This window comes from Bombina bombina, chromosome 12 (genome assembly GCF_027579735.1).
Source record: "Bombina bombina isolate aBomBom1 chromosome 12, aBomBom1.pri, whole genome shotgun sequence".
Lineage (NCBI taxonomy): Eukaryota > Metazoa > Chordata > Amphibia > Anura > Bombinatoridae > Bombina > Bombina bombina.
The window spans coordinates 121,309,551-121,336,625 of NC_069510.1; the positions used below are offsets into that span (position 1 = coordinate 121,309,551).

At 40.1% G+C, this 27,075-nt stretch overlaps 1 protein-coding gene across 1 annotated transcript in view; it reads left to right on the forward strand.

Annotated features, from left to right (window-relative positions):
- Nucleotides 1-27,075, forward strand: part of PKN3 (protein kinase N3) — a 208,445-nt gene that overhangs the window by 155,421 nt on the left and 25,949 nt on the right. The window contains exons 14-18 of the mRNA XM_053696004.1: nt 6,011-6,102; nt 7,108-7,284; nt 7,356-7,418; nt 16,803-16,879; nt 21,403-21,545. Coding sequence (XP_053551979.1) covers nt 6,011-6,102; nt 7,108-7,284; nt 7,356-7,418; nt 16,803-16,879; nt 21,403-21,545 — 552 coding nt within the window. The remainder of the gene's footprint in view (nt 1-6,010; nt 6,103-7,107; nt 7,285-7,355; nt 7,419-16,802; nt 16,880-21,402; nt 21,546-27,075) is intronic.

Here is a 27,075-nt window from a genome sequence, read left to right on the forward strand (position 1 = left end):
TATACCTTTCAAAGGGCAGACCTTATTCGGGCCCGGGTTGAAAGAAATTATCGCTGACATTACAGGAGGTAAAGGCCATGCCCTGCCTCAAGACAGAGCCAAACCTAAGGCTAGACAGTCTAATTTTCGTTCCTTTCGTAATTTCAAAGCAGGAGCAGCATCAACTTCCTCTGCACCAAAACAGGAAGGAGCTGTTGCTCGCTACAGACAAGGCTGGAGACCTAACCAGTCCTGGAACAAGGGCAAGCAGGCCAGGAAACCTGCTGCTGCCCCTAAGACAGCATGAATCGAGGGCCCCCGATCCGGGAACGGATCTAGTGGGGGGCAGACTTTCTCTCTTCGCCCAGGCTTGGGCAAGAGATGTCCAGGATCCCTGGGCGTTAGAGATCATATCTCAGGGATACCTTCTAGACTTCAAATTCTCTCCCCCAAGAGGGAGATTTCATCTGTCAAGGTTGTCAACAAACCAAATAAAGAAAGAGGCGTTTCTACGCTGCGTACAAGATCTTTTATTAATGGGAGTGATCCATCCGGTTCCGCGGTCGGAACAAGGACAAGGGTTTTACTCAAATCTGTTTGTGGTTCCCAAAAAAGAGGGAACTTTCAGGCCAATCTTGGATTTAAAGATCCTAAACAAATTCCTAAGAGTTCCATCGTTCAAAATGGAAACTATTCGGACAATTTTACCCATGATCCAAAAGGGTCAGTACATGACCACAGTGGATTTAAAGGATGCTTACCTTCACATACCGATTCACAAAGATCATTACCGGTATCTAAGGTTTGCCTTTCTAGACAGGCATTACCAGTTTGTAGCTCTTCCATTCGGATTGGCTACGGCTCCGAGAATCTTCACAAAGGTTCTGGGTGCTCTTCTGGCGGTACTAAGACCGCGAGGAATTGCGGTAGCTCCGTACCTAGACGACATTCTGATACAAGCTTCAAGCTTTCAAACTGCCAAGTCTCATACAGAGTTAGTACTGGCATTTCTAAGGTCGCATGGATGGAAGGTGAACGAAAAGAAGAGTTCTCTCTTTCCACTCACAAGAGTTCCCTTCTTGGGGACTCTTATAGATTCTGTAGAAATGAAGATTTACCTGACAGAAGACAGGTTAACAAAGCTTCAAAATGCATGCCGTGTCCTTCATTCCATTCAACACCCGTCAGTAGCTCAATGCATGGAGGTGATCGGCTTAATGGTAGCAGCAATGGACATAGTACCCTTTGCACGTCTACATCTCAGACCGCTGCAATTGTGCATGCTAAGTCAGTGGAATGGGGATTACTCAGACTTGTCCCCTACTCTGAATCTGGATCAAGAGACCAGAAATTCTCTTCTATGGTGGCTTTCTCGGCCACATCTGTCCAGGGGGATGCCATTCAGCAGGCCGGACTGGACAATTGTAACAACAGACGCCAGCCTACTAGGTTGGGGCGCTGTCTGGAATTCTCTGAAGGCTCAGGGACAATGGAATCAGGAGGAGAGTCTCCTACCAATAAACATTCTGGAATTGAGAGCAGTTCTCAATGCCCTTCTGGCTTGGCCCCAGTTAACAACTCGGGGGTTCATCAGGTTTCAGTCGGACAACATCACGACTGTAGCTTACATCAACCATCAGGGAGGGACAAGAAGCTCCCTAGCAATGATGGAAGTATCAAAGATAATTCGCTGGGCAGAGTCTCACTCTTGCCACCTGTCAGCAATCCACATCCCGGGAGTGGAGAACTGGGAGGCGGATTTCTTAAGTCGTCAGACTTTTCATCCGGGGGAGTGGGAACTTCATCCGGAGGTCTTTGCCCAAATACTTCGACGTTGGGGCAAACCAGAGATAGATCTCATGGCGTCTCGACAGAACGCCAAGCTTCCTCGTTACGGGTCCAGATCCAGGGATCCGGGAGCGGTTCTGATAGATGCTTTGACAGCACCTTGGACCTTCGGGATGGCTTATGTGTTTCCACCCTTCCCGATGCTTCCTCGATTGATTGCCAGAATCAAACAGGAGAGAGCATCAGTGATTCTAATAGCGCCTGCATGGCCACGCAGGACTTGGTATGCAGATCTAGTGGACATGTCATCCTGTCCACCTTGGTCGCTACCTCTGAAACAGGACCTTCTGATCCAGGGTCCCTTCAAACATCAAAATCTAATTTCTCTGAAGCTGACTGCTTGGAAATTGAACGCTTGATTTTATCAAAACGTGGTTTTTCTGAGTCAGTTATTGATACCTTAATACAGGCTAGGAAGCCTGTTACCAGAAAGATTTACCATAAGATATGGCGCAAATACTTATATTGGTGCGAATCCAAGAGTTACTCATGGAGTAAGGTTAGGATTCCGAGGATATTGTCTTTTCTACAAGAAGGTTTAGAAAAGGGTTTATCCGCTAGTTCCTTAAAGGGACAGATTTCAGCTCTGTCCATTCTTTTACACAAACGTCTGTCAGAAGTTCCGGACGTTCAAGATTTTTGTCAGGCTTTAGCTAGGATCAAGCCTGTGTTTAAAACTGTTGCTCCACCATGGAGTTTGAACTTAGTTCTTAATGTTTTACAGGGGGTTCCGTTTGAACCCCTTCATTCCATTGATATCAAGTTGTTATCTTGGAAAGTTCTGTTTTTAATGGCGATTTCCTCGGCTCGAAAAGTCTCTGAGTTATCTGCCTTACATTGTGATTCTCCTTATCTGATTTTTCATTCAGACAAGGTAGTTCTGCGTACTAAACCTGGGTTCCTACCTAAGGTGGTCACTAACAGGAATATCAATCAAGAGATTGTGGTTCCATCTTTGTGTCCTAATCCTTCTTCGAAAAAGGAACGTCTGCTACACAATCTAGATGTAGTCCGTGCCCTGAAATTTTATCTACAGGCAACTAAGGATTTTCGACAAACGTCTTCCCTGTTTGTCGTTTATTCTGGTCAGAGGAGAGGTCAAAAAGCTTCGGCTACCTCTCTCTCCTTTTGGCTTCGTAGCATAATACGGTTAGCCTATGAGACTGCTGGACAGCAGCCTCCTGAAAGAATTACAGCACATTCTACTAGAGCTGTGGCTTCCACTTGGGCCTTTAAGAATGAGGCTTCTGTTGAACAGATTTGCAAGGCTGCAACTTGGTCTTCTCTTCATACTTTTTCCAAATTTTCCAAATTTGACACTTTTGCTTCTTCGGAGGCTGTTTTTGGGAGAAAGGTTCTTCAGGCAGTGGTTCCTTCCGTATAAAGAGCCTGCCTGTCCCTCCCGTCATCCGTGTACTTTAGCTTTGGTATTGGTATCCCATAAGTAATGGATGATCCGTGGACTGGATACACTTAACAAGAGAAAACATAATTTATGCTTACCTGATAAATTTATTTCTCTTGTAGTGTATCCAGTCCACGGCCCGCCCTGTCACTTTAAGGCAGGTAATTTTTCCATTAAACTACAGTCACCACTGTACCCTATGGTTTTCCTTTCTCTGCATGTTTTCGGTCGAATGACTGGTAATGGCAGTTAGGGGAGGAGCTATATAGCAGCTCTGCTGGGTGAATCCTCTTGCACTTCCTGTTGGGGAGGAGTTAATATCCCATAAGTAATGGATGATCCGTGGACTGGATACACTACAAGAGAAATAAATTTATCAGGTAAGCATAAATTATGTTTTTCATCATATCTTATAATTTACTATAAAACAATTATAAAATATGATGAAAAAATGAAAAATAAAACACTTTTTCTAACTTTGACCCCCAAAATCACATCTACAACCACCAAAAAACACCCATGCTAAATATTTTCTAAATTTTGTCCTGAGTTTAGAAATACTAAATGTTTACATGTTCTTTGCTTTTTTTTTTGCAAGTTATAGGGCAATAAATACAAGTAGCTATTTCAAACCCTTTTTTTTTTTTTTAAATTAGCGATAGTTACATTGTAACACTGATATCTGTCAGGAATCCCTGAATAAACCTTCACATGTATATATTTTTTTTAGTAGACAACCCAAAGTATTGATCTAGGCCCATTTTGGTATATTTCATGCCACCATTTCACCACCAATGCGATCAAATAAAAAAAAATCATTCACTTTTTCACTAACTTTAGGTTTCTCACTGAAATTATTTACAAACAGCTTGGGCAATTATGACACAAATGGTTGTAAATGCTTCTCTGGGATCCCCTTTGTTCAGAAATAGCAGACATATATGGCTTTGGCGTTGCTTTTTGGTAATTAGAGGGCCGCTAGAAGCCGCTGCGCACCACACTTGTATTATGCCCAGCAGTTAAGGGGTTAATTATGTAGCGTGTAGGGTTAATTTTAGCTTAAGTTTAGAGATCAGCCTGACACATACCACCCCCTGATCCCTCCCTGACCCTCCTCAAACAGCTCTCTTCCCTCCCCCACCTCACAATTGTCACCACTATCTTAAGTACTGGCAGAAAGTCTGCCAGTACTAAAATAAAAAGCATATTTTTTTTTTATATATTGATTCTGCAGTGTTGGATCTCCCCCCCCCCCCCCCCCCCTACAGCTCTCTAACCCTCCCCCCCTCTACCTATTTCACGTCATCTTGGGTACTGGCAGCTGTCACTGCAATACCCTGGAAGCGATCACCAGCGCTTCCAGACCTTCAAACCCCAGAGGACGTGTCAGGCACGTCCTTGGTCCTTAACTGACACTTTTTGGAGGACATGCCTGACACATCCTTGGTCGTTAAGGGGTTAAGTGGTGCAGACAGCAATCAGACTGAGGTGGCATTTGGTTGCACATTTTTGGTAGTAAACGGCCAAGACTATAGTGTGCTTATAAGAAGGAAACAGGGGAGGGGAAGTACAGAGCGAGAAGTCAAATCTAAGGTCTCTTGCAGGGGTTCGGCAATGCGCTTCTGCTGTAAACCGCTTTATAGAACATTTAGACTATAATTTTTGCACATAACACATTAGAATTTCACAGTGCAAGCGTGGGGGGATGCATGGTCACGTACACACTTGTGCTTGCATTGTGAGATTGTGGGGGCGTGTTGTGGCAATTAGAATATTACAAATGATTGGAGAGGTGGTGTGCTGTAATGGTGTGTTCGCTCTGCCCTTCTCTAAAGGCGGTCATCATGGTGTTGAAAGCACAGAGGAAATCAAAGGTGCAATTACTTATATGTAATTGTGATATGTTTTTAGAAAGTCATAGTCAGTGATTTATATGGAATTAATACAATTGGTGTGCACACTGGCCCTTTAAAGTGAATGTAAATTTTGATGATAAAGAGGCACTTTAATTCATAAAAATTTACATTTCACTCGTGTTGTGAAAATACCTTTTAATCTTGACAAGCCACTGCATCGCTTCCTCCGCCTGTCGCAAAGCCTCTTCCTGGGTTTAAAATGAGGAATCCGGCTTCCTCCAATCACTGCTTTGAATCAGACACTAATTCCCCCGGGGAGGAAGCCGTGATTGGAGGATAACCGATCCGTCATTTCTGACGTAGGAAGAGGCTTGCGACGACCGGGGGCTGTCAAGATTAAAAAGGTAAGTATTTTCATAACAAGAGTGAAATGTAAATTTTGATGAATTAAAGTGCCCCTGTTTTTAATTGAAATTTTAAAAACCGGGCACTTTAGCATCAAAATTTACATTCACTTTAATGCTTCTATGGAGTTTGGTGTGGGGTAAGTTGGTGGGAGTTGGTGGACAGAAATAGGAAAAGGTATACGCTGAGAATAAAGAGAGATTCTTATTTCACTACAGGGAAATTAAACACATATCATGATATAATTTTCCTTTGGGAACAATACAAATATGCAATGTTCATGCTGGGGTAACTACGTTAGCTAATGAAAGTATCACAGACATTTAGCCAACTAGGGACGTTTGACCAGGAGTGAGAGAACTTTAAAATAAACAGACAATAGAATTTGGAGAAATGTAGAAGTTTTTCTATCTAAAAATCTATTTGTTACAAACTTTAGTCTATACAATGTCATTTGCAGGGGGCATATTGTGCGTAAATCGGCATCTGATAAGATGAGCGTTTTGTCTCCCTCCAGGTGCTTCTGGTTGAATTGAAGGACACTGGGAAATTGTACGCAATAAAAGCTTTAAAGAAACGCGATATTGTGAGCAGGGATGAGTTTGAAAGGTGCGTTCTATCTAGAATGGATGATTATAAAATGTTACCTAATGTGAGATTCAGACAGAGCATACAATTTAAAAATACATTTTCAAATTTAATTCTATCATCAAATTTGCTTTGTTCTCATGATAGACTGTGTTGAAGAGATACCTAGGTAGCATCTGGTGCACTACATGACAGGAAATAGTGCTGCCCTCTAGTGTTCTTGCAGAACTACTGCCATATATTGCTCTAGACACATGCACGCTCCTGAGCTTGCCTACCTGATTTTCAACCAAAGATACCAAGAGTACAAAGAAAACACAATTATATTAATACACTTTTTACCTCTGTGATTACCTTGTATCTAAGCCTCTGAAGTCTGCCTCCTTATTTTAATTCTTTTGACAGACTTTCATTTTAGCCAATCCGTGCTGACTCCTAGCTAACTTCATGGACGTGAGCACTATAATATCTATTTGGCGCACATGAACTAACGCCCTCTAGTTGTGAAAAACTGTCAAATGCACTGAGATAAGAGGTGACCTTCAAGGGCTTTGATATTAGCATATGAGCCTACCTAGGTTTAGCTTTCTACTAAGAATACCAAGAGAACAAAGGAAAATTGATGATAAAAGTAAATTGGAACGTTGTTTAAAATGACATGCCCTATCTGAGTCATGAAAGTTTAATTTTGCCTTTACTGTCCCTTTAACTCCTGCAAAGTTCTAAGCAGACAATGCTGGCGAGGCAGTCAGCAGTGGCAGTCACATGACCCTGACGATCATCAGCCGTTGTCTTTGCTCCCAGACAGGACTTTACCCATGTGTTTAACCCCATTAGAAGTAAACACCTAGACTTGCAGCGTGGTGTGCTAAAATTACACACTCTAAAAAAAACTAGAGCGTGTTATTTTTCCACTATAATGTCATTTTAATATTACATTTTAACTTATAGACATAATAATCATTCTCAGTACCTTAAAGCATTATACACTGTGGCTTTTTTTGTTAACCGTTCTCTCTCCTAAAGTCTGCAGTGTGAAAAGCGGATATTCGAGGTGGTGAACTCTTCCGGTCACCCTTTCTTGGTAAACATGTTTGCGTGTTTCCAGACAGCAGCACATGTGTGTTTTGTGATGGAATATATGCCTGGCGGGGACCTAATGATGCATATACACAGTAATGTGTTCTCTCAGCCAGCGGCAAGGTATGACACGTTGAATCTTTATAAGTGCGCTAGAGATTACACACAAGCGTAACTAATGCTTTCTCTGATAGGTTTTATTCTGCCTGTGTGGTTCTCGGTCTGCAGTTCCTACATGAGAAGAAAATCATATACAGGTACAGCTGTTGCATTGTGTTTAACGTATTGTCACCCTGATCACAGATGTCACAATGAAGCTAGGTTATTGCCACGGTGAGGCAGTGTTGCATGTCCATTCATGTCACTGGATGTCACAAGATTAGCAATGTGCTGGAGACATAGATTTAGATGGTAGATAAGAACCATAGACCCAACAGGTCTGCCCAAAATGAAAGAAAAGTGTAAACATATCTAGTTTGTAGGACAGTTTTATACTTTTCCTTCACTTTAAAGTCACCCACATTATTTCTCTTGTTAAGTGTATCCAGTCCACGGATCATCCATTACTTATGGGATATTAACTCCTCCCCAACAGGAAGTGCAAGAGGATTCACCCAGCAGAGCTGCTATATAGCTCCTCCCCTAACTGCCATTACCAGTCATTCTCTTGCACCCAACGAATAGATAGGATGTGTGAGAGGACTGTGGTGATTATACTTAGTTTCATACCTTCAATCAAAAGTTTGTTATTTTATAATAGCACCGGAGTGTGTTATTCCTTCTCTGGTAGAATTTGAAGAAGAATCTACCTGAGTTTTTCTATGATTTTAGCCGGAGTAGTTAAGATCATATTGCTGTTTCTCGGCCATCTGAGGAGAGGTAAACTTCAGATCAGGGGACAGTGGGCAGATTAATCTGCAAAGAGGTATGTAGCAGCTTATTATTTTCTGACAATGGAATTGATGAGAAAATTCTGCCATACCGATATAATGTAAACTCAGCCTTAAATGCAGTAGCAGCAACTGGTATCAGGCTGTCATGTATGTATATTTTACACTTCAGTATTCTGGGGAATGGCACTTCACTGGAATTATACTGTATGCATAAAACTTTAGCCTAATTTGCAGGGACTAGCAACAGGCTTTTTAATAACACTCAATTTATTAATGTTAAACGTTTTTTGCTGGCATGTAAAATCGTTTAATTTTCTGAGGTACTGGGTGAAAAAATGTTTTGGGCACTATTTTTTTCCACTTGGCAGTCGTTTTATTTAATTTATGACAGTTTACTGATCTCTCTCACTGTTATGTGTGAGGGGGAGGGGCCTTTTTTGGTGCTTTTGCCTAGCATCAAAAAATTCAGTCAGAAGTTTATTGTCTTCCCTGCATGATCCGGTTCATCTCTACAGAACTCAGGGGTCTTCAAAACTTGTTTTGAGGGAGGTAATCACTCACAGCAGAGCTGTGAGATTGTAGTTGACTGTGATAAAAAAAAACACGTTTATTTCTGTATTTTTTTTTTTTCTTTCTGCTATCAGGGTTAGTTATCCTTTGCTAATGGGAGCAATCCTTTGCTAAAATTGTGTTTTTTACAAAGATTTGATGCTATAACTTTTCAGTTTATTAATTTTCAACTGTCATAACTTTTTCTGTGCTTCTTATAGGCACAGTACGTTTTCATATTATAGTAAATTACTTGAAAAGTATTTCCAAGTTGCTAGTTTATTTGCTAGTGTGTTAAACATGTCTGATTCAGAGGAAGATATCTGTGCTATATGTGCTAAAGCCAAAGTGGAGCCCAATAGAAATTTATGTACTAACTGTATTGATGCTACTTTAAATAAAAGTCAATCTGTACAAATTGAACATATTTCACCAAACAACGAGGGGAGAGTTATGCCGACTAACTCGCCTCACGTGTCAGTACCTGCATCTCCCGCTCGGGAGGTGCGTGATATTGTAGCGCCGAGTACATCTGGGCGGCCATTACAAATCACATTACAGGATATGGCTACTGTTATGACTGAAGTTTTGGCTAAATTACCAGAACTAAGAGGTAAGCGTGATCACTCTGGGGTGAGAACAGAGTGCGCTGATAATATTAGGGCCATGTCAGACACTGCGTCACAATTTGCAGAACATGAGGACGGAGAGCTTCATTCTGCGGGTGACGGTTCTGATCCAAACAAACTGGATTCAGATATTTCAAATTTTAAATTTAAGCTGGAAAACCTCCGTGTATTACTAGGGGAGGTGTTAGCGGCTCTGAATGATTGTAACACAGTTGCAATACCAGAGAAAATGTGTAGGTTGGATAAATATTTTGCGGTACCGGCGAGTACTGACGTTTTTCCTATACCTAAGAGACTTACTGAAATTGTTACTAAGGAGTGGGATAGACCCGGTGTGCCGTTCTCACCCCCTCCGATATTTAGAAAGATGTTTCCAATAGACGCCACCACACGGGACTTATGGCAAACGGTCCCTAAGGTGGAGGGAGCAGTTTCTACTTTAGCTAAGCGTACCACTATCCCGGTGGAGGATAGCTGTGCCTTTTCAGATCCAATGGATAAAAAGTTAGAGGGTTACCTTAAGAAAATGTTTGTTCAACAAGGTTTTATATTGCAACCTCTTGCATGCATTGCGCCTGTCACGGCTGCAGCAGCATTTTGGTTTGAGTCTCTGGAAGAGACACTTGAATCAGCTCCATTAGATGAGATTACACACAAGCTTAAAGCCCTTAAGTTAGCTAACTCATTTATTTCAGATGCCGTAGTACATTTAACTAAACTTACGGCTAAGAATTCCGGATTCGCCATTCAGGCACGCAGAGCACTGTGGCTAAAATCCTGGTCAGCTGACGTTACTTCTAAATCTAAATTGCTTAATATACCTTTCAAAGGGCAGACCTTATTCGGGCCCGGGTTGAAAGAAATTATCGCTGACATTACAGGAGGTAAAGGCCATGCCCTGCCTCAAGACAGAGCCAAACCTAAGGCTAGACCGTCTAATTTTCGTTCCTTTCGTAATTTCAAAGCAGGAGCAGCATCAACTTCCTCTGCACCAAAACAGGAAGGAGCTGTTGCTCGCTACAGACAAGGCTGGAGACCTAACCAGTCCTGGAACAAGGCCAAGCAGGCCAGGAAACCTGCTGCTGCCCCTAAGACAGCATGAATCGAGGGCCCCCGATCCGGTAACGGATCTAGTGGGGGGCAGACTTTCTCTCTTCGCCCAGGCTTGGGCAAGAGATGTCCAGGATCCCTGGGCGTTAGAGATCATATCTCAGGGATACCTTCTAGACTTCAAATTCTCTCCCCCAAGAGGGAGATTTCATCTGTCAAGGTTGTCAACAAACCAAATAAAGAAAGAGGCGTTTCCACGCTGCGTACAAGATCTTTTATTAATGGGAGTGATCCATCCGGTTCCGCGGTCGGAACAAGGACAAGGGTTTTACTCAAATCTGTTTGTGGTTCCCAAAAAAGAGGGAACTTTCAGGCCAATCTTGGATTTAAAGATCCTAAACAAATTCCTAAGAGTTCCATCGTTCAAAATGGAAACTATTCGGACAATTTTACCCATGATCCAAAAGGGTCAGTACATGACCACAGTGGATTTAAAGGATGCTTACCTTCACATTCCGATTCACAAAGATCATTACCGGTATCTAAGGTTTGCCTTTCTAGACAGGCATTACCAGTTTGTAGCTCTTCCATTCGGATTGGCTACGGCTCCGAGAATCTTCACAAAGGTTCTGGGTGCTCTTCTGGCGGTACTAAGACCGCGAGGAATTGCGGTAGCTCCGTACCTAGACGACATTCTGATACAAGCTTCAAGCTTTCAAACTGCCAAGTCTCATACAGAGTTAGTACTGGCATTTCTAAGGTCGCATGGATGGAAGGTGAACGAAAAGAAGAGTTCTCTCTTTCCACTCACAAGAGTTCCCTTCTTGGGGACTCTTATAGATTCTGTAGAAATGAAGATTTACCTGACAGAAGACAGGTTAACAAAGCTTCAAAATGCATGCCGTGTCCTTCATTCCATTCAACACCCGTCAGTAGCTCAATGCATGGAGGTGATCGGCTTAATGGTAGCAGCAATGGACATAGTACCCTTTGCACGTCTACATCTCAGACCGCTGCAATTGTGCATGCTAAGTCAGTGGAATGGGGATTACTCAGACTTGTCCCCTACTCTGAATCTGGATCAAGAGACCAGAAATTCTCTTCTATGGTGGCTTTCTCGGCCACATCTTTCCAGGGGGATGCCATTCAGCAGGCCGGACTGGACAATTGTAACAACAGACGCCAGCCTACTAGGTTGGGGCGCTGTCTGGAATTCTCTGAAGGCTCAGGGACAATGGAATCAGGAGGAGAGTCTCCTACCAATAAACATTCTGGAATTGAGAGCAGTTCTCAATGCCCTTCTGGCTTGGCCCCAGTTAACAACTCGGGGGTTCATCAGGTTTCAGTCGGACAACATCACGACTGTAGCTTACATCAACCATCAGGGAGGGACAAGAAGCTCCCTAGCAATGATGGAAGTATCAAAGATAATTCGCTGGGCAGAGTCTCACTCTTGCCACCTGTCAGCAATCCACATCCCGGGAGTGGAGAACTGGGAAGCGGATTTCTTAAGTCGTCAGACTTTTCATCCGGGGGAGTGGGAACTTCATCCGGAGGTCTTTGCCCAAATACTTCGACGTTGGGGCAAACCAGAGATAGATCTCATGGCGTCTCGACAGAACGCCAAGCTTCCTCGTTACGGGTCCAGATCCAGGGATCCGGGAGCGGTTCTGATAGATGCTTTGACAGCACCTTGGACCTTCGGGATGGCTTATGTGTTTCCACCCTTCCCGATGCTTCCTCGATTGATTGCCAGAATCAAACAGGAGAGAGCATCAGTGATTCTAATAGCGCCTGCATGGCCACGCAGGACTTGGTATGCAGATCTAGTGGACATGTCATCCTGTCCACCTTGGTCGCTACCTCTGAAACAGGACCTTCTGATCCAGGGTCCCTTCAAACATCAAAATCTAATTTCTCTGAAGCTGACTGCTTGGAAATTGAACGCTTGATTTTATCAAAACGTGGTTTTTCTGAGTCAGTTATTGATACCTTAATACAGGCTAGGAAGCCTGTTACCAGAAAGATTTACCATAAGATATGGCGCAAATACTTATATTGGTGCGAATCCAAGAGTTACTCATGGAGTAAGGTTAGGATTCCGAGGATATTGTCTTTTCTACAAGAAGGTTTAGAAAAGGGTTTATCCACTAGTTCCTTAAAGGGACAGATTTCAGCTCTGTCCATTCTTTTACACAAACATCTGTCAGAAGTTCCGGACGTTCAAGATTTTGTCAGGCTTTAGCTAGGATCAAGCCTGTGTTTAAAACTGTTGCTCCACCATGGAGTTTGAACTTTGTTCTTAATGTTTTACAGGGGGTTCCGTTTGAACCCCTTCATTCCATTGATATCAAGTTGTTATCTTGGAAAGTTCTGTTTTTAATGGTGATTTCCTCGGCTCGAAGAGTCTCTGAGTTATCTGCCTTACATTGTGATTCTCCTTATCTGATTTTTCATTCAGACAAGGTAGTTCTGCGTACTAAACCTGGGTTCCTACCTAAGGTGGTCACTAACAGGAATATCAATCAAGAGATTGTGGTTCCATCTTTGTGTCCTAATCCTTCTTCGAAAAAGGAACGTCTGCTACACAATCTAGATGTAGTCCGTGCCCTGAAATTTTATCTACAGGCAACTAAGGATTTTCGACAAACGTCTTCCCTGTTTGTCGTTTATTCTGGTCAGAGGAGAGGTCAAAAAGCTTCGGCTACCACTCTCTCCTTTTGGCTTCGTAGCATAATACGGTTAGCCTATGAGACTGCTGGACAGCAGCCTCCTGAAAGAATTACAGCACATTCTACTAGAGCTGTGGCTTCCACTTGGGCCTTTAAGAATGAGGCTTCTGTTGAACAGATTTGCAAGGCTGCAACTTGGTCTTCTCTTCATACTTTTTCCAAATTTTACAAATTTGACACTTTTGCTTCTTCGGAGGCTGTTTTTGGGAGAAAGGTTCTTCAGGCAGTGGTTCCTTCCGTATAAAGAGCCTGCCTGTCCCTCCCGTCATCCGTGTACTTTAGCTTTGGTATTGGTATCCCATAAGTAATGGATGATCCGTGGACTGGATACACTTAACAAGAGAAAACATAATTTATGCTTACCTGATAAATTTATTTCTCTTGTAGTGTATCCAGTCCACGGCCCGCCCTGTCACTTTAAGGCAGGTAATTTTTCCATTAAACTACAGTCACCACTGTACCCTATGGTTTTCCTTTCTCTGCATGTTTTCGGTCGAATGACTGGTAATGGCAGTTAGGGGAGGAGCTATATAGCAGCTCTGCTGGGTGAATCCTCTTGCACTTCCTGTTGGGGAGGAGTTAATATCCCATAAGTAATGGATGATCCGTGGACTGGATACACTACAAGAGAAATAAATTTATCAGGTAAGCATAAATTATGTTTTTTCCTTCTCATGTAACCCTTACTAGCCATAGCCCTAGCCATTACTAGACCTAACCATTACTTACCCTGGTGGTCATTACTTACCCTGGTTATTACTAGCCCTGGCCATTACTAGCCCTGGCCATTACTAGCCCTGGCCATTACTAGCCCTGGCCATTACTAACCCTGGCCATTAGTAACCCTAGCCATTAGTAACCCTAACCATTACTAGCCCTAAGTAACCTGAGCCATTAGTATCCCGACCCATTACTAACCCAAGCCATTGTTAACCCGAACCATTTTTAACCCCAGAAATTGTTAACCTGAGCCAATACTAACCAATAGCCATAAGTAACCCGACCTATTAAAAATCAGAGACATTACTAACCAAAGCGATTACTAACCCGAGCCATTACTAGCCCTAGCTATTAGTAACCCTAGCAATTACTAACACAAGACAACCCTAGCTATTAGAAACCTGAGCCATTAGTAGTTTTTAAAAAAAATAAAGCTGGTTCATGTCGAAACATGTCAGGAACGCTAGGGATATGGTGAGGAGTCCTAGGAGCTCCTGTGTTTTTAGTTAGCCTTAGGCAATCCTTGATTACTGTAGTATATTTTCATGGAGAAGCGACTTAGTTAATACACACTGGTTGTTTACTCTAGGCTTACCGGTTTAGACTCTGTAACATACCAAGCAAATTAAAGCAACTATTATTGGGACTTAATGCGTTAACCCTATTATAGCACGATTGAGTTTAGTGATTAAATCTCAAAGAGGGGTGGTCTACCAACTTTATCTCATAGTTGGTTAATATTTATACTCGCATACCTCTTGTTTATTTAGCCATTGTGGAACTACCAGGGTTGTTTTCGCTACTCAATTAGGATATATTTTTGTTAAATCCAATAAGTATCAAGTGACAGTATAAACGTAACAGACATTCCAGGAGACTTTTGCTCTATTTATGGTATAGTAAAAATACATCATATGATTTAATATATACACGCAAAATTGTTGCGCTTGCTTACTATCCTTATTAGTTGCAAATAGTTATATCATGGTATACATGAACTGTTACTTATAAACGTTGCTTCAGTCAGACACCTAGTTTAACCTGGTATTGGCTATCAGTTACCCAGAGGGAATACAACTAACTATTAAACTCAAGATAATTTACTCAAGATCGTTTCTAACCGATCAGCGGACCATATATATTTCACTCCACATGTACAGTATACTTAGGGCTCCATTTATCATTCCAAATCTCCTATATTTTCTCCTAAAAGTTCTCATGAGAAATAATTCTCCAATTTATCATTCAAAAATGCTCCTAAAATTGGGCAAGTTCGACTGTAAAATTCTCCTACTCTGTTCTAACTCTCCTTGGAGAACATGTTCTCCAAAAAAAGGGTTAAATTATATCTTTTGTCGTATTTCATATAGTTCTCCTCATAATTCTCCTAGTTACAAATTTATAATTTATATTCTCCTGTGGAGGACTGAAAGTTCTCCTGCAAGTTCCTGCATTAAAGTTCTACATAGCTACAGTGGAGAACAGCATTTGAAATCTATTCTCTACCAGTTGTAGAAGCAGTTGCACACAAAAAGGGCTCTACAAGGTGCAAAAATTATCTATAACAAAGCACAATAATAATGGTTATTGGAGGCGGAGCGCAATAATAATTTATGATGGAGTGAAAAAAAATATATATATAATGGAGCGCAAAAATGATATCTATTGGGGCATAAAAATAAGATATAAAAAAGCGCTAAAATTGAAGCACAAAAACAATGAAAATGTAGATCTATTTTCTTATATGAAAGTTTGCTGAAGAGGGGCGTTAACAAAGCTACTAGGAAGGCTGTATAAAGATTTCTATTGGTTTATATATGATTGACATGGAGAATAGTTGCTTATTTTTAGTGATAAATAAGGAGACGATACTAATCCGACTGGAGAAATTTATCATTATTTCTCCTCAGCTCTCCTATGGAGAAAAAACAACTTTTTTATGATAAATACGGGCGCACATGTGCGCCTCTCCATAGGCGAGCTGTGGAGAACTGATAGGAGAACAGAAAGGAGAATTCCCCAAATGATTGATAAATGGAGCCCTTAGTATACTACCCAAAGTTCCTAAGTGTGTTTTTATTTTATCTCCTATTTTATTTTGAACTTAATAAAAGTTGTTTTAACTTTTCTCTTGCCCACAAGTTTAATTTTCATGTTAGCTGTGTATATCATATCAGCTAATTTAGTATCCCGAGCCATTGTTAACCCTAGCCATCACTAGCCCGAGCCATTAGTATCCCGAACCGTTACTAACCCTAGCCATCACTAATTTGAGCCATTACTAACTCTAGCCATTACTAACTCTAGCCATTACTAACTCTAGCCATTACTAACTCTAGCCATTACTAACTCTAGCCATTACTAACTCTAGCCATTACTAACTCTAGCCATTACTAACTCTAGCCATTACTAACTCTAGCCATTACTAACTCTAGCCATTACTAACTCTAGCCATTACTAACTCTAGCCATTACTAACTCTAGCCATTACTAACTCGAGCCATTGTTAAACCGAGCCATTGTTAAACCGAGCCATTGTTAAACCGAGCCATTGTTAAACCGAGCCATTGTTAAACCGAGCCATTGTTAAACCGAGCCATTGTTAAACCGAGCCATTGTTAAACCGAGCCATTGTTAAACCGAGCCATTGTTAAACCGAGCCATTAGTAGCCCGAACCATTACTAACCTGACCCATTACTAACCCAAGTCAATACTCAAGCTACCAGAATGTTGGCAATCACTTGTTCTGTTGTTTAATACACATTATTGAAGCATGATGTTACGGAGGCGCAGACACATACCATTGTTTTCACACTGACGTCCTGTCATGGTCTAGACTAAGCTAACTTGTTTGGGCCCAGATAATGTTTCTCTCCAGGAGCTGTTGTCCCCTACTGTGTTGAATGCCCCCTGTATAATTCACTTATTGTTTAATAGCACTTGGTATGGAAAGGAAAATTATCTGTGAACTGTTTACTTTATTGAAAGGTGTTGTGGTGAATCTTTAAATAAAATTAAACAATGTATTGTCTAATTGTGTCTGTGCGCCTCTCTCCTCCTGGTTAAAGAGACCTAAAGCTGGATAATTTACTTATGGACGGCAGCGGCTTTGTGAAGATTGCAGACTTCGGGCTGTGCAAGGAAGGTGAGGACCTTAGTAGCGTTCGTATTTTGTGATCTATACTGAGCTCAGCTTGTGGTTGTGTTTATTTTCACCTTATTTATGTGTGAGCTAGATACATGAGGGTGCTGTTAGTGTGCTCTGTATTATTTGTGGGTGTATATAAGGTAATATAATACACTATAAATACAGCAGATCAGTAGCCATTAGCAGTTAGCGTGCGCTTGTGAACGTCTTTATAAATACAGCACATAAGAAGCCATTAGCAGTTAGCGTGCGCTTGTGAACGTCTTTATAAATACAGCACATTAGTAGCCATTAGCAGTTAGTGTGCAATTGTGAATGTCTATATAAATACAGCACATCAGCAGCCATTAGCAATTAGTGTGAGCTTGTGTAATGTATTTATAAATACAGCACATCAGTAGCCATTAGCAATTAGTGTGCACTTGTGAATGTCTATATAAATACAGCACATCAGCAGCCATTAGCAATTAGTGTGAGCTTGTGTAATGTATTTATAAATACAGCACATCAGTAGCGATTAGCAATTAGTGTGCGCTTGTGTAATGTCTTTATAAATACAGCACATCAGTAGCCATTAGCAATTAGTGTGCACTTGTGAACGTCTTTATAATTGCAGCACATCAGTAGCTATTAGCAGTTAGTGTGCGCTTGTGTAATGTCTTTATAAATACAGCACATCAGTAGCCATTAGCAATTAGTGTGCACTTGTGAACGTCTTTATAATTGCAGCACATCAGTAGCTATTAGCAGTTAGTGTGCGCTTGTGTAATGTCTTTATAAATACAGCACATCAGTAGCCATTAGCAATTAATGTGCGCTTGTGTAATGTCTTTATAAATACAGCACATCAGTAGCGATTAGCAATTAGTGTGCGCTTGTGAACGTCTTTATAATTACAGCACATCAGTAGCCATTAGCAGTTAGCGTGCGCTTGTGTAATGTCTTTATAAATACAGCACATCAGTAGCCATTAGCAGTTAGCGTGCGCTTGTGTAATGTCTTTATAATTACAGCACATCAGTAGCCATTAGCAATTAGTGTGCGCTTGTGTAATTATAAATACAGCACATCAGTAGCCATTAGCAATTAGTGTGCGCTTGTGTAATGTCTTTATAAATACAGCACATCAGTAGCCATTAGCAATTAATGTGCGCTTGTGTAATGTCTTTATAAATACAGCACATCAGAAGCCATTAGCAATTAGTGTGCGATTGTGTAATGTCTTTATAATTACAGCACATCAGCAGCCATTAGCAATTAGTTTGCGCTTGTGTAATGTCTTTATAATTGCAGCACATCAGTAGCCATTAGCAATTAGTGTGAGCTTGTGTAATGTCTTTATAAATACAGCACATCAGTAGCCATTAGCAGTTAGTATGCACTTGTGTAATGTATTTATAATTACAGCACATCAGTAGCCATTAGCAATTAGTGTGCACTTGTGTAATGTCTTTATAAATACAGCACATCAGTAGCCATTAGCAGTTAGCGTGCGCTTGTGTAACGTCTTTATAAATACAGCACATCAGTAGCCATTAGCAATTAATGTGCGCTTGTGTAATGTCTTTATAAATACAGCACATCAGTAGCGATTAGCAATTAGTGTGCGCTTGTGAACGTCTTTATAATTACAGCACATCAGTAGCCATTAGCAGTTAGCGTGCGCTTGTGTAATGTCTTTATAAATACAGCACATCAGTAGCCATTAGCAGTTAGCGTGCGCTTGTGTAATGTCTTTATAATTACAGCACATCAGTAGCCATTAGCAATTAGTGTGCGCTTGTGTAATTATAAATACAGCACATCAGTAGCCATTAGCAATTAGTGTGCGCTTGTGTAATGTCTTTATAAATACAGCACATCAGTAGCCATTAGCAATTAATGTGCGCTTGTGTAATGTCTTTATAAATACAGCACATCAGAAGCCATTAGCAATTAGTGTGCGATTGTGTAATGTCTTTATAATTACAGCACATCAGCAGCCATTAGCAATTAGTTTGCGCTTGTGTAATGTCTTTATAATTGCAGCACATCAGTAGCCATTAGCAATTAGTGTGAGCTTGTGTAATGTCTTTATAAATACAGCACATCAGTAGCCATTAGCAATTAATGTGCGCTTGTGTAATGTCTTTATAAATACAGCACATCAGAAGCCATTAGCAATTAGTGTGCGATTGTGTAATGTCTTTATAATTACAGCACATCAGCAGCCATTAGCAATTAGTTTGCGCTTGTGTAATGTCTTTATAATTGCAGCACATCAGTAGCCATTAGCAATTAGTGTGAGCTTGTGTAATGTCTTTATAAATACAGCACATCAGTAGCCATTAGCAGTTAGTATGCACTTGTGTAATGTATTTATAATTACAGCACATCAGTAGCCATTAGCAATTAGTGTGCACTTGTGTAATGTCTTTATAAATACAGCACATCAGTAGCCATTAGCAGTTAGCGTGCGCTTGTGTAATGTCTTTATAATTACAGCACATCAGTAGCCATTAGCAATTAGTGTGAGCTTGTGTAATGTCTTTATAATTACAGCACATCAGTAGCCATTAGCAATTAGTGTGAGCTTGTATAATGTCTTTATAAATACAGCACATCAGTAGCGATTAGCAATTAGTGTGCGCTTGTGTAATGTCTTTATAAATACAGCACATCAGTAGCCATTAGCAGTTAGTGTGCGCTTGTGTAATGTCTTTATAAATACAGCACATCAGTAGCCATTAGCAATTAGTGTGCACTTGTGTAATGTCTTTATGAATATGGCACATCAGTAGCCATTAGCAATTAGTGTGCACTTGTGTAATGTCTTTATAATTATAGCACATCAGTAGCCATTAGCAATTAGTGTGCGCTTGTGAATGTCTATATAAATATGGCACATCAGTAACCATTAGCAATTAGTGTGTGCTTGTGAATGTCTTTATAAATACAGCACATCAGTAGCCATTAGCAGTTAGTGTGCGCTTGTGTAATGTCTTTATAAATACAGCACATCAGTAGCCATTAGCAATTAGTGTGCGCTTGTGTAATGTCTTTATAAATACAGCACATCAGTAGCCATTAGCAATTAGTGTGCGCTTGTAAACGTCTTTATAAATACAGCACATCAGTAGCCATTATCAATTAGTGTGCGCTTGTAAACGTCTTTATAAATACAGCACATAAGAAGCCATTAGCAGTTAGCGTGCGCTTGTGTAATGTCTTTATACATACAGCACATAAGAAGCCATTAGCAGTTAGCGTGCGCTTGTGTAATGTCTTTATAAATACAGCACATCAGTAGCCATTAGCAATTAGTGTGCGCTTGTGTAATGTCTTTATAAATACAGCACATCAGTAGCCATTAGCAATTAGTGTGCGCTTGTAAACGTCTTTATAAATACAGCACATCAGTAGCCATTAGCATTTAGTGTGCGCTTGTGTAATGTCTTTATAAATACAGCACATCAGTAGCCATTAGCAGTTAGTGTGCACTTGTGTAATGTATTTATAATTACAGCACATCAGTAGCCATTAGCAATTAGTGTGCGCTTGTGTAATGTCTTTATAAAAACAGCACATCAGTAGCCATTAGCAATTAGTGTGCGCTTGTAAACGTCTTTATAAATACAGCACATCAGTAGCCATTAGCAGTTAGTGTGCGCTTGTGTAATGTCTTTATAAATACAGCACATCAGTAGCCATTAGCAGTTAGTGTGCACTTGTGTAATGTATTTATAATTACAGCACATCAGTAGCCATTAGCAGTTAGTGTGCGCTTGTGTAATGTCTTTATAAATACAGCACATCAGTAGCCATTAGCAGTTAGTGTGCACTTGTGTAATGTCTTTATAAATACAGCACATCAGTAGCCATTAGCAATTAGTGTGCGCTTGTGTAATGTCTTTATAATTACAGCACATCAGTAGCAATTAGTGTGCGCTTGTGAATGTCTTTATAAATACAGCACCTCAGTAGCCATTAGCAATTAGTGTGCGCTTGTGTAATGTCTTTATAATTACAGCACATCAGTAGCAATTAGTGTGCGCTTGTGAATGTCTTTATAAATACAGCACCTCAGTAGCCATTAGCAATTAGTGTGCGCTTGTGTAATGTCTTTATAAATACAGCACATCAGTAGCCATTTGCAATTAGTGTGCACTTGAGAACAGCAAATAAAGATGTTGAAGTGCACGCTAATTGTTAATTATAAAGAAGTTCACAAGCGCACACTAATTATAAAGACATTCACAAGCACACACTGATTGCTAATTATAAAGACATTCACAAGCGCACACTGATTGCTAATTATAAAGACATTCACAAGTGGACACTTATTTAAAAGTCGTTCACAAGAGCACACTAATTCTAAATACGTTCACAAGAGCACACTGATTATAAAGACGTTCACAAGCTCACCCTAATTATAAAGACGTTCACAAGTGCACCCTAATTATAAAGACGTTCACAAGCGCACCGTAATTATAAAGCTGTTCACAAGCACACACTAATTGCTAATACCTGTTCTTGTCTAGGGATGGGATTTGGTGAGCGGACAAGCACATTCTGTGGCACACCTGAGTTCCTGGCTCCCGAGGTCCTTACAGACACCTCGTACACAAACGCAGTAGACTGGTGGGGTCTTGGTGTGCTCATCTATGAGATGCTGGTTGGTGAGGTAAGAGTACTGAATACATTTTAGCGTCATACAGTTACCTAAGTAAGTATGGTACATTTAAAGGGACATAAAAAAAAAAAACATATTTCTTTCAGACAGAATAGAAGATTTTAAACAATTTTCCATTTGACTTCTATTATCTAATATCTTGTTATCCTTTGATGAATGATCAACAATGCACTACTGGGAGCTAGCTGAGCACATCTAGTGAGCGAATGACAAGAGACATATATGTGCAAGCCACCAATCAGCAGCTAGCACATTGAGCCTAATAATTAATATGCAAATTAGATAATAAATAATAGAAGCCCATTAGAAAGTTGTTTAAAACCACATGCTCTGTCTGAAGCATGAAAGTTTAGTATATATCACTAAACCACCCGTGAGGAGCCGTGATATTAGTGCAAGGAACCGAGTCAAGCAGGTATGCTACTAATATCTCACACTGTGCAGTAACGGCATCAGTGCTCGGGTAGGAGCAATTCCTTCTACCTATGTTTTTCATATACTATTTGTTTTTGTTTTTAAACCAGATGAGACATTTTATGGCTAAAAAGGGTTAAAACAATGGCACAAATAATAAAGGAAAAAAACCATAATGTAATTTCAGTTTTAATGTATTACGTTTTCAGATGTGCACTGCTGCCAACCATCCTGAAAGAATTTAAAGTTTTATGGTGCATCAATTTCTCCAAAGTCTGTGTTTTGTTTCTTTCATACAGGTGGTGAGAGTTCACGATCCATTAATCATGGGAATTACCTTATCTACCACTTGGAGGAGGCAAAACTTCCCAAACCCCAAGAGCTCTATATAACCCCTTCCACCCCAAACATACCTCAGTCTTTTCTTTGCCTCCGCTAGAGGTGGTTGAACAATGAAGATGTGCTTGATTTACTTCAGAGAGAGGACCTCCCAGTGTATTTTAAGGCCCAGTTTCCACTCAGTGTGCAGTGCTTGTCCGAGGGCTGTATTTGGGGTATGGTTTATGCTTTTTTTTATTCACCTTATGGGAATTTCTTCATACATGATCCATACTCGGTTGCAGTACTTGTCTGTTGCCTCCCTTTATGGATCTACAATGTACTTCTATTCCATATATTTCATAACCTCTACTGATATTATTCAGTACTGGTTTGGCTGTATCTACTGGTAAGTATTATTTTTTTTCTTGTAAATGGCTATGTTATGGGCACTACGGGTTAGCACATCTGTTTTGTGGACATCAGGTTTTTGGCGCGCTTTTTCTTCCATATAGAAGTCAAGAAACTAAGTCCTCTGATCACATTTCTACCAATAGGTTTGCTTACTGTAATAATGCTGAAATACCTTCCTTAGCTCATTTATGTGACTTGTGTTTAAATTTGTTGCAATTTTGTGGGTAATAATGCTACTTCTGTTTATTAATTACAGGAAAATGCTGAGGAACTTTAACCTAAATTGAAAAAAACATAATTTATGTAAGAATTTACCTGATAAATTAATTTCTTTCATATTGGCAAGAGTCCATGAGCTAGTGACGTATGGGATACACATTCCTACCTGGAGGGGCAAAGTTTCCAAAACCTCAAAATGCCTATAAATACACCTCCCACCACACCAACAATTCAGTTTAACGAATAGCCAAGAAGTGGGGTGTAATGATAGTTAATTCTGATGGATCTGTTTTTGCAGAAAAATACAAAGAAACATTATTGAGAGAAATCTATTCATGAAATAAGTAGTAGTTTGTAGCTTAAATCAATCTCTGAAATATTACAGAATAATTCAGTTCTAGAATCAAGCAGTTAATATATAAACAGTGTTGGTAAGAGTTAGAAGTATTTGTGAAACTTAAACACTTAAGGCCACACACTAGTTAATTGCAACAATTGTTACAGATGGTACTAAAAGTAGTTTCTAAGAACTAACAGGCTAAGCAACAGAATACATGTGATATTATAGGAAACCACATATGCATATATATTAATCTCCTTAGAATAACACACAGAGCACAAATTAAAATCCTTAGGAGTATTTCAATACTTGATAGGGAAACTGATTCTGTAAGACCGGTACTTACGTTTTGATTAAGATTTATTTAGCAAAAAAACTTGTCCGGATCCAGGAGGTAAGACACAGACTGAAAGCTGTGAGACAGCACAGCTGATTGTTGCAGCAATTAGCTGTGTGAGTGCTGGAAAGCAAGCTGTTAGCAGAGAGGTATACGTCAGAAATGAGCAATGCTGAAACTAATACAGGAATTTCCCACAAACTGCTAGTAATTAGAATGTTGCAAACACAGCTTAGTTGTTCAATTTTAAAACAGAGAGAAGTCTTGATTCAGATTCAGGTTGTCAATAACTTACACGAAACTTCAGAGTATTAACCTGAGAGGTTGAATAAACTTGAAATAAACAAAGTTAGAACCGGCTGGGCACAAGATCAGCTAGGATTTCCTAGACAGGATTCAAATTACCAAGCAATTTGTTAGAGGTCAGGTGAGGCTTTATAGGCTGGAGATGAAACAGATGATTGTTCCTCCTTAAAGGGGTATGCATGACATGGGGTGATAAGAAAGGAGCAAAAGCATCAACAAGGAATTGGAATAATTGTGCTTTATACAAAAAAATCATAACCACCATAAAAAGGGTGGGTCTCATGGACTCTTGCCAATATGAAAGAAATGAATTTATTAGGTAAATTCTTACTTAAATTATGTTTTCTTTCATGTAATTGGCAAGAGTCCATGAGCTAGTGACGTATGGGATAGCAAATACCCAAGATGTGGAACTCCACGCAAGAGTCACTAGAGAGGGAGGGATAAAAATAGACAGCCAATTCCGCTGAAAAATTAATCCACAACCCAAATCAAAAGTTTTAATCTTTATAATGAAAAAAAGTGAAATTATAAGCAGAAGAATCAAACTGAAACAGCTGCCTGAAGAACTTTTCTACCAAAAACTGCTTCTGAAGAAGAGAAAACATCAAAATGGTAGAATTTAGTAAAAGTATGCAAAGAAGACCAAGTTGCTGCTTTGCAAATCTGATCAACAGAAGCTTCATTGTTAAATGCCCAGGAAGTAGAAACTGACCTAGTAGAATGAGCCGTAATCCTCTGAGGCTGGGATTTACCCGACTCCAAATAAGCATGATGAATCAAAAGCTTTAACCAAGACGCCAAAGAAATGGCAGAAGCCTTCTGACCTTTCCTAGAACCAGAAAAGATAACAAATAGAGTAGAAGTCTTTCTGAAATCTTTAGTAGCTTCAACATAATATTTCAAAGCTATTATCACATCTAAAGAATGTAAAGATCTCTCCAGAGAATTCTTAGGATTAGGACACAACGAAGGGACAACAATTTCTCTACTAATATTGTTGGAATTCACAACTTTAGGTAAAAATTTAAATGAAGTCCGCAAAACCTCCTTATCCTGATGAAAAATCAGAAAAGGAGACTCACAAGAAAGAGCAGATAATTCAGAAACTCTTCTAGCAGAAGAGATAGCTTGAGATTTCCAAACCCCCTGCGCTGTCAGAGATCCCCAGACAGCTTCCCAACCTGAAAGACTTGCATCTGTTGTGATCACAGTCCAGGCTGGACGAACAAAAGAGGCCCCTTGAACTACACGATGGTGATCTTAACCACCAAGTCAGAGATAGTCGAATATTGGGATTTAAGGATATTAATTGTGATATCTTTGTATAATCCCTGCACCATTAGCTCAACATACAAAGCTGAAGAGGTCTCATGTGAAAACGAGCAAAGGGGATTGCGTCCAATGCTGCAGTCATGAGACCTAAAACCGCCATGCACATAGCTACTGAAGGGAATGATTGAAACTGAAGGTTCCAACAAGCTGAAACCAATTTCAGACGTCTTTTGTCTGTTAGAGACAAAGTCATGGATACTGAATCTATTTGGAATCCTAAAAAGGTTACCCTTGTCTGAGGAATCAAGGAACTTTTTGGTAAATTGATCCTCCAACCATGTCTTTGAAGAAACAACACTAGTTGATTCGTGTGAGATTCTGCAGAATGTAAAGACTGAGCAAGTACCAAGATATCGTCCAAATAAGGAAACACTGCAATACCCCGCTCTCTGATTACAGAGAGTAGGGCACCGAGAACCTTTGAAAAGATCCTTGGAGCTGTTGCTAGGCCAAAAGGAAGAGCAACAAATTGGTAATGCTTGTCTAGAAAACAGAGTCTCAGGAACTGATAGTGATCTGGATGAATCGGAATATGAAGATATGCATCCTGTAAGTCTATTGTGGACATATAATGCCCTTGCTGAACAAAAGGCAGAATAGTCCTTATAGTCACCATCTTGAAAGTTGGTATTCTTACATAACGATTAAAATTTTTTAGATCCAGAACTGGTCTGAAAGAATTCATCTTCTTTGGAACAATGAACAGATATGAATAAAACCCCAGACCCCATCCCTGAAAAGGAACTGGCACAATTACCCCAGATAACTCCAGGTCTGAAACACACTTTAGGAAAGCCTGAGCCCTTACTGGGTTCACTGGAATGCGTGAGAGAATAAAACTTCTCACAGGCGGTCTTACTTTGAAACCTTTTCTGAATCCAATGATTTTGGATTGAATTGATCCAAACATCCTTGTAAAATCTTAGTCTGCCCCCTACCAGCTGCGCTGGAATGAGGGCCGCACCTTCATGCGGACTTGGGGGCTGATTTTGATTTTTTTAAATGGCTTGGATTTATTCCAGACTGGAGAAGGCTTCCAATTGGAAACCGTTCCCTTAGGGGAAGGGTCAGGTTTCTGTTCCTTATTTTGACGAAAGGAACGAAAACGGTTAGCAGCCCTAAATTTACCCTTAGATTTTTTATCCTGAGGCAAAAAAGCTCCCTTCCCCCCAGTGACAGTTGAAATAATAGAATCCAACTGAGAACCAAATAATTTATTACCTTGGAAAGAGAGAGATAGCAACGTTGATTTAGAAGTCATATCAGCATTCCAAGATTTAAGCCATAAAGCTCTTCTAGCTAAAATAGCTAAATACATATATCTCACATCAATTCTAATGATATCAAAATGGCATCACAAATGAAATTATTAGCATGTTGAATTAGCTTAACAATGCTATACACATTATGATCTGGTACTTGTTGTGCTAAAGTTTCCAACCAAAAAGTTGAAGCAGCAGCAACATCAACCAAAGAAATAGCAGGCCTAAGAAGATGACCTGAACATAAATAAGCCTTCCTTAGATAAGATTCAAGTTTCCTATCTAAAGGATCTTTAAAAGAAGTACTATCTGCCGTAGGAATAGTAGTATGTTTAGCAAGAGTAGAGATGGCCCCATCAACTTTGGGGATCTTTTCCCAAAACTCCAATCTATCAGTCGGCAAAGGATACAGTTTCTTAAACCTTGAAGAAGGAGTAAAATAAGTACCCAGTCTATTCCATTCCCTAGAAATTACATCTGAAATAGCATCATGAACTGGAAAAACCTCTGGAATAACTACATGAGGTTTAAAAACCGAATTTAAACGTTTACTGGTTTTAACATCAAGAGGACTAG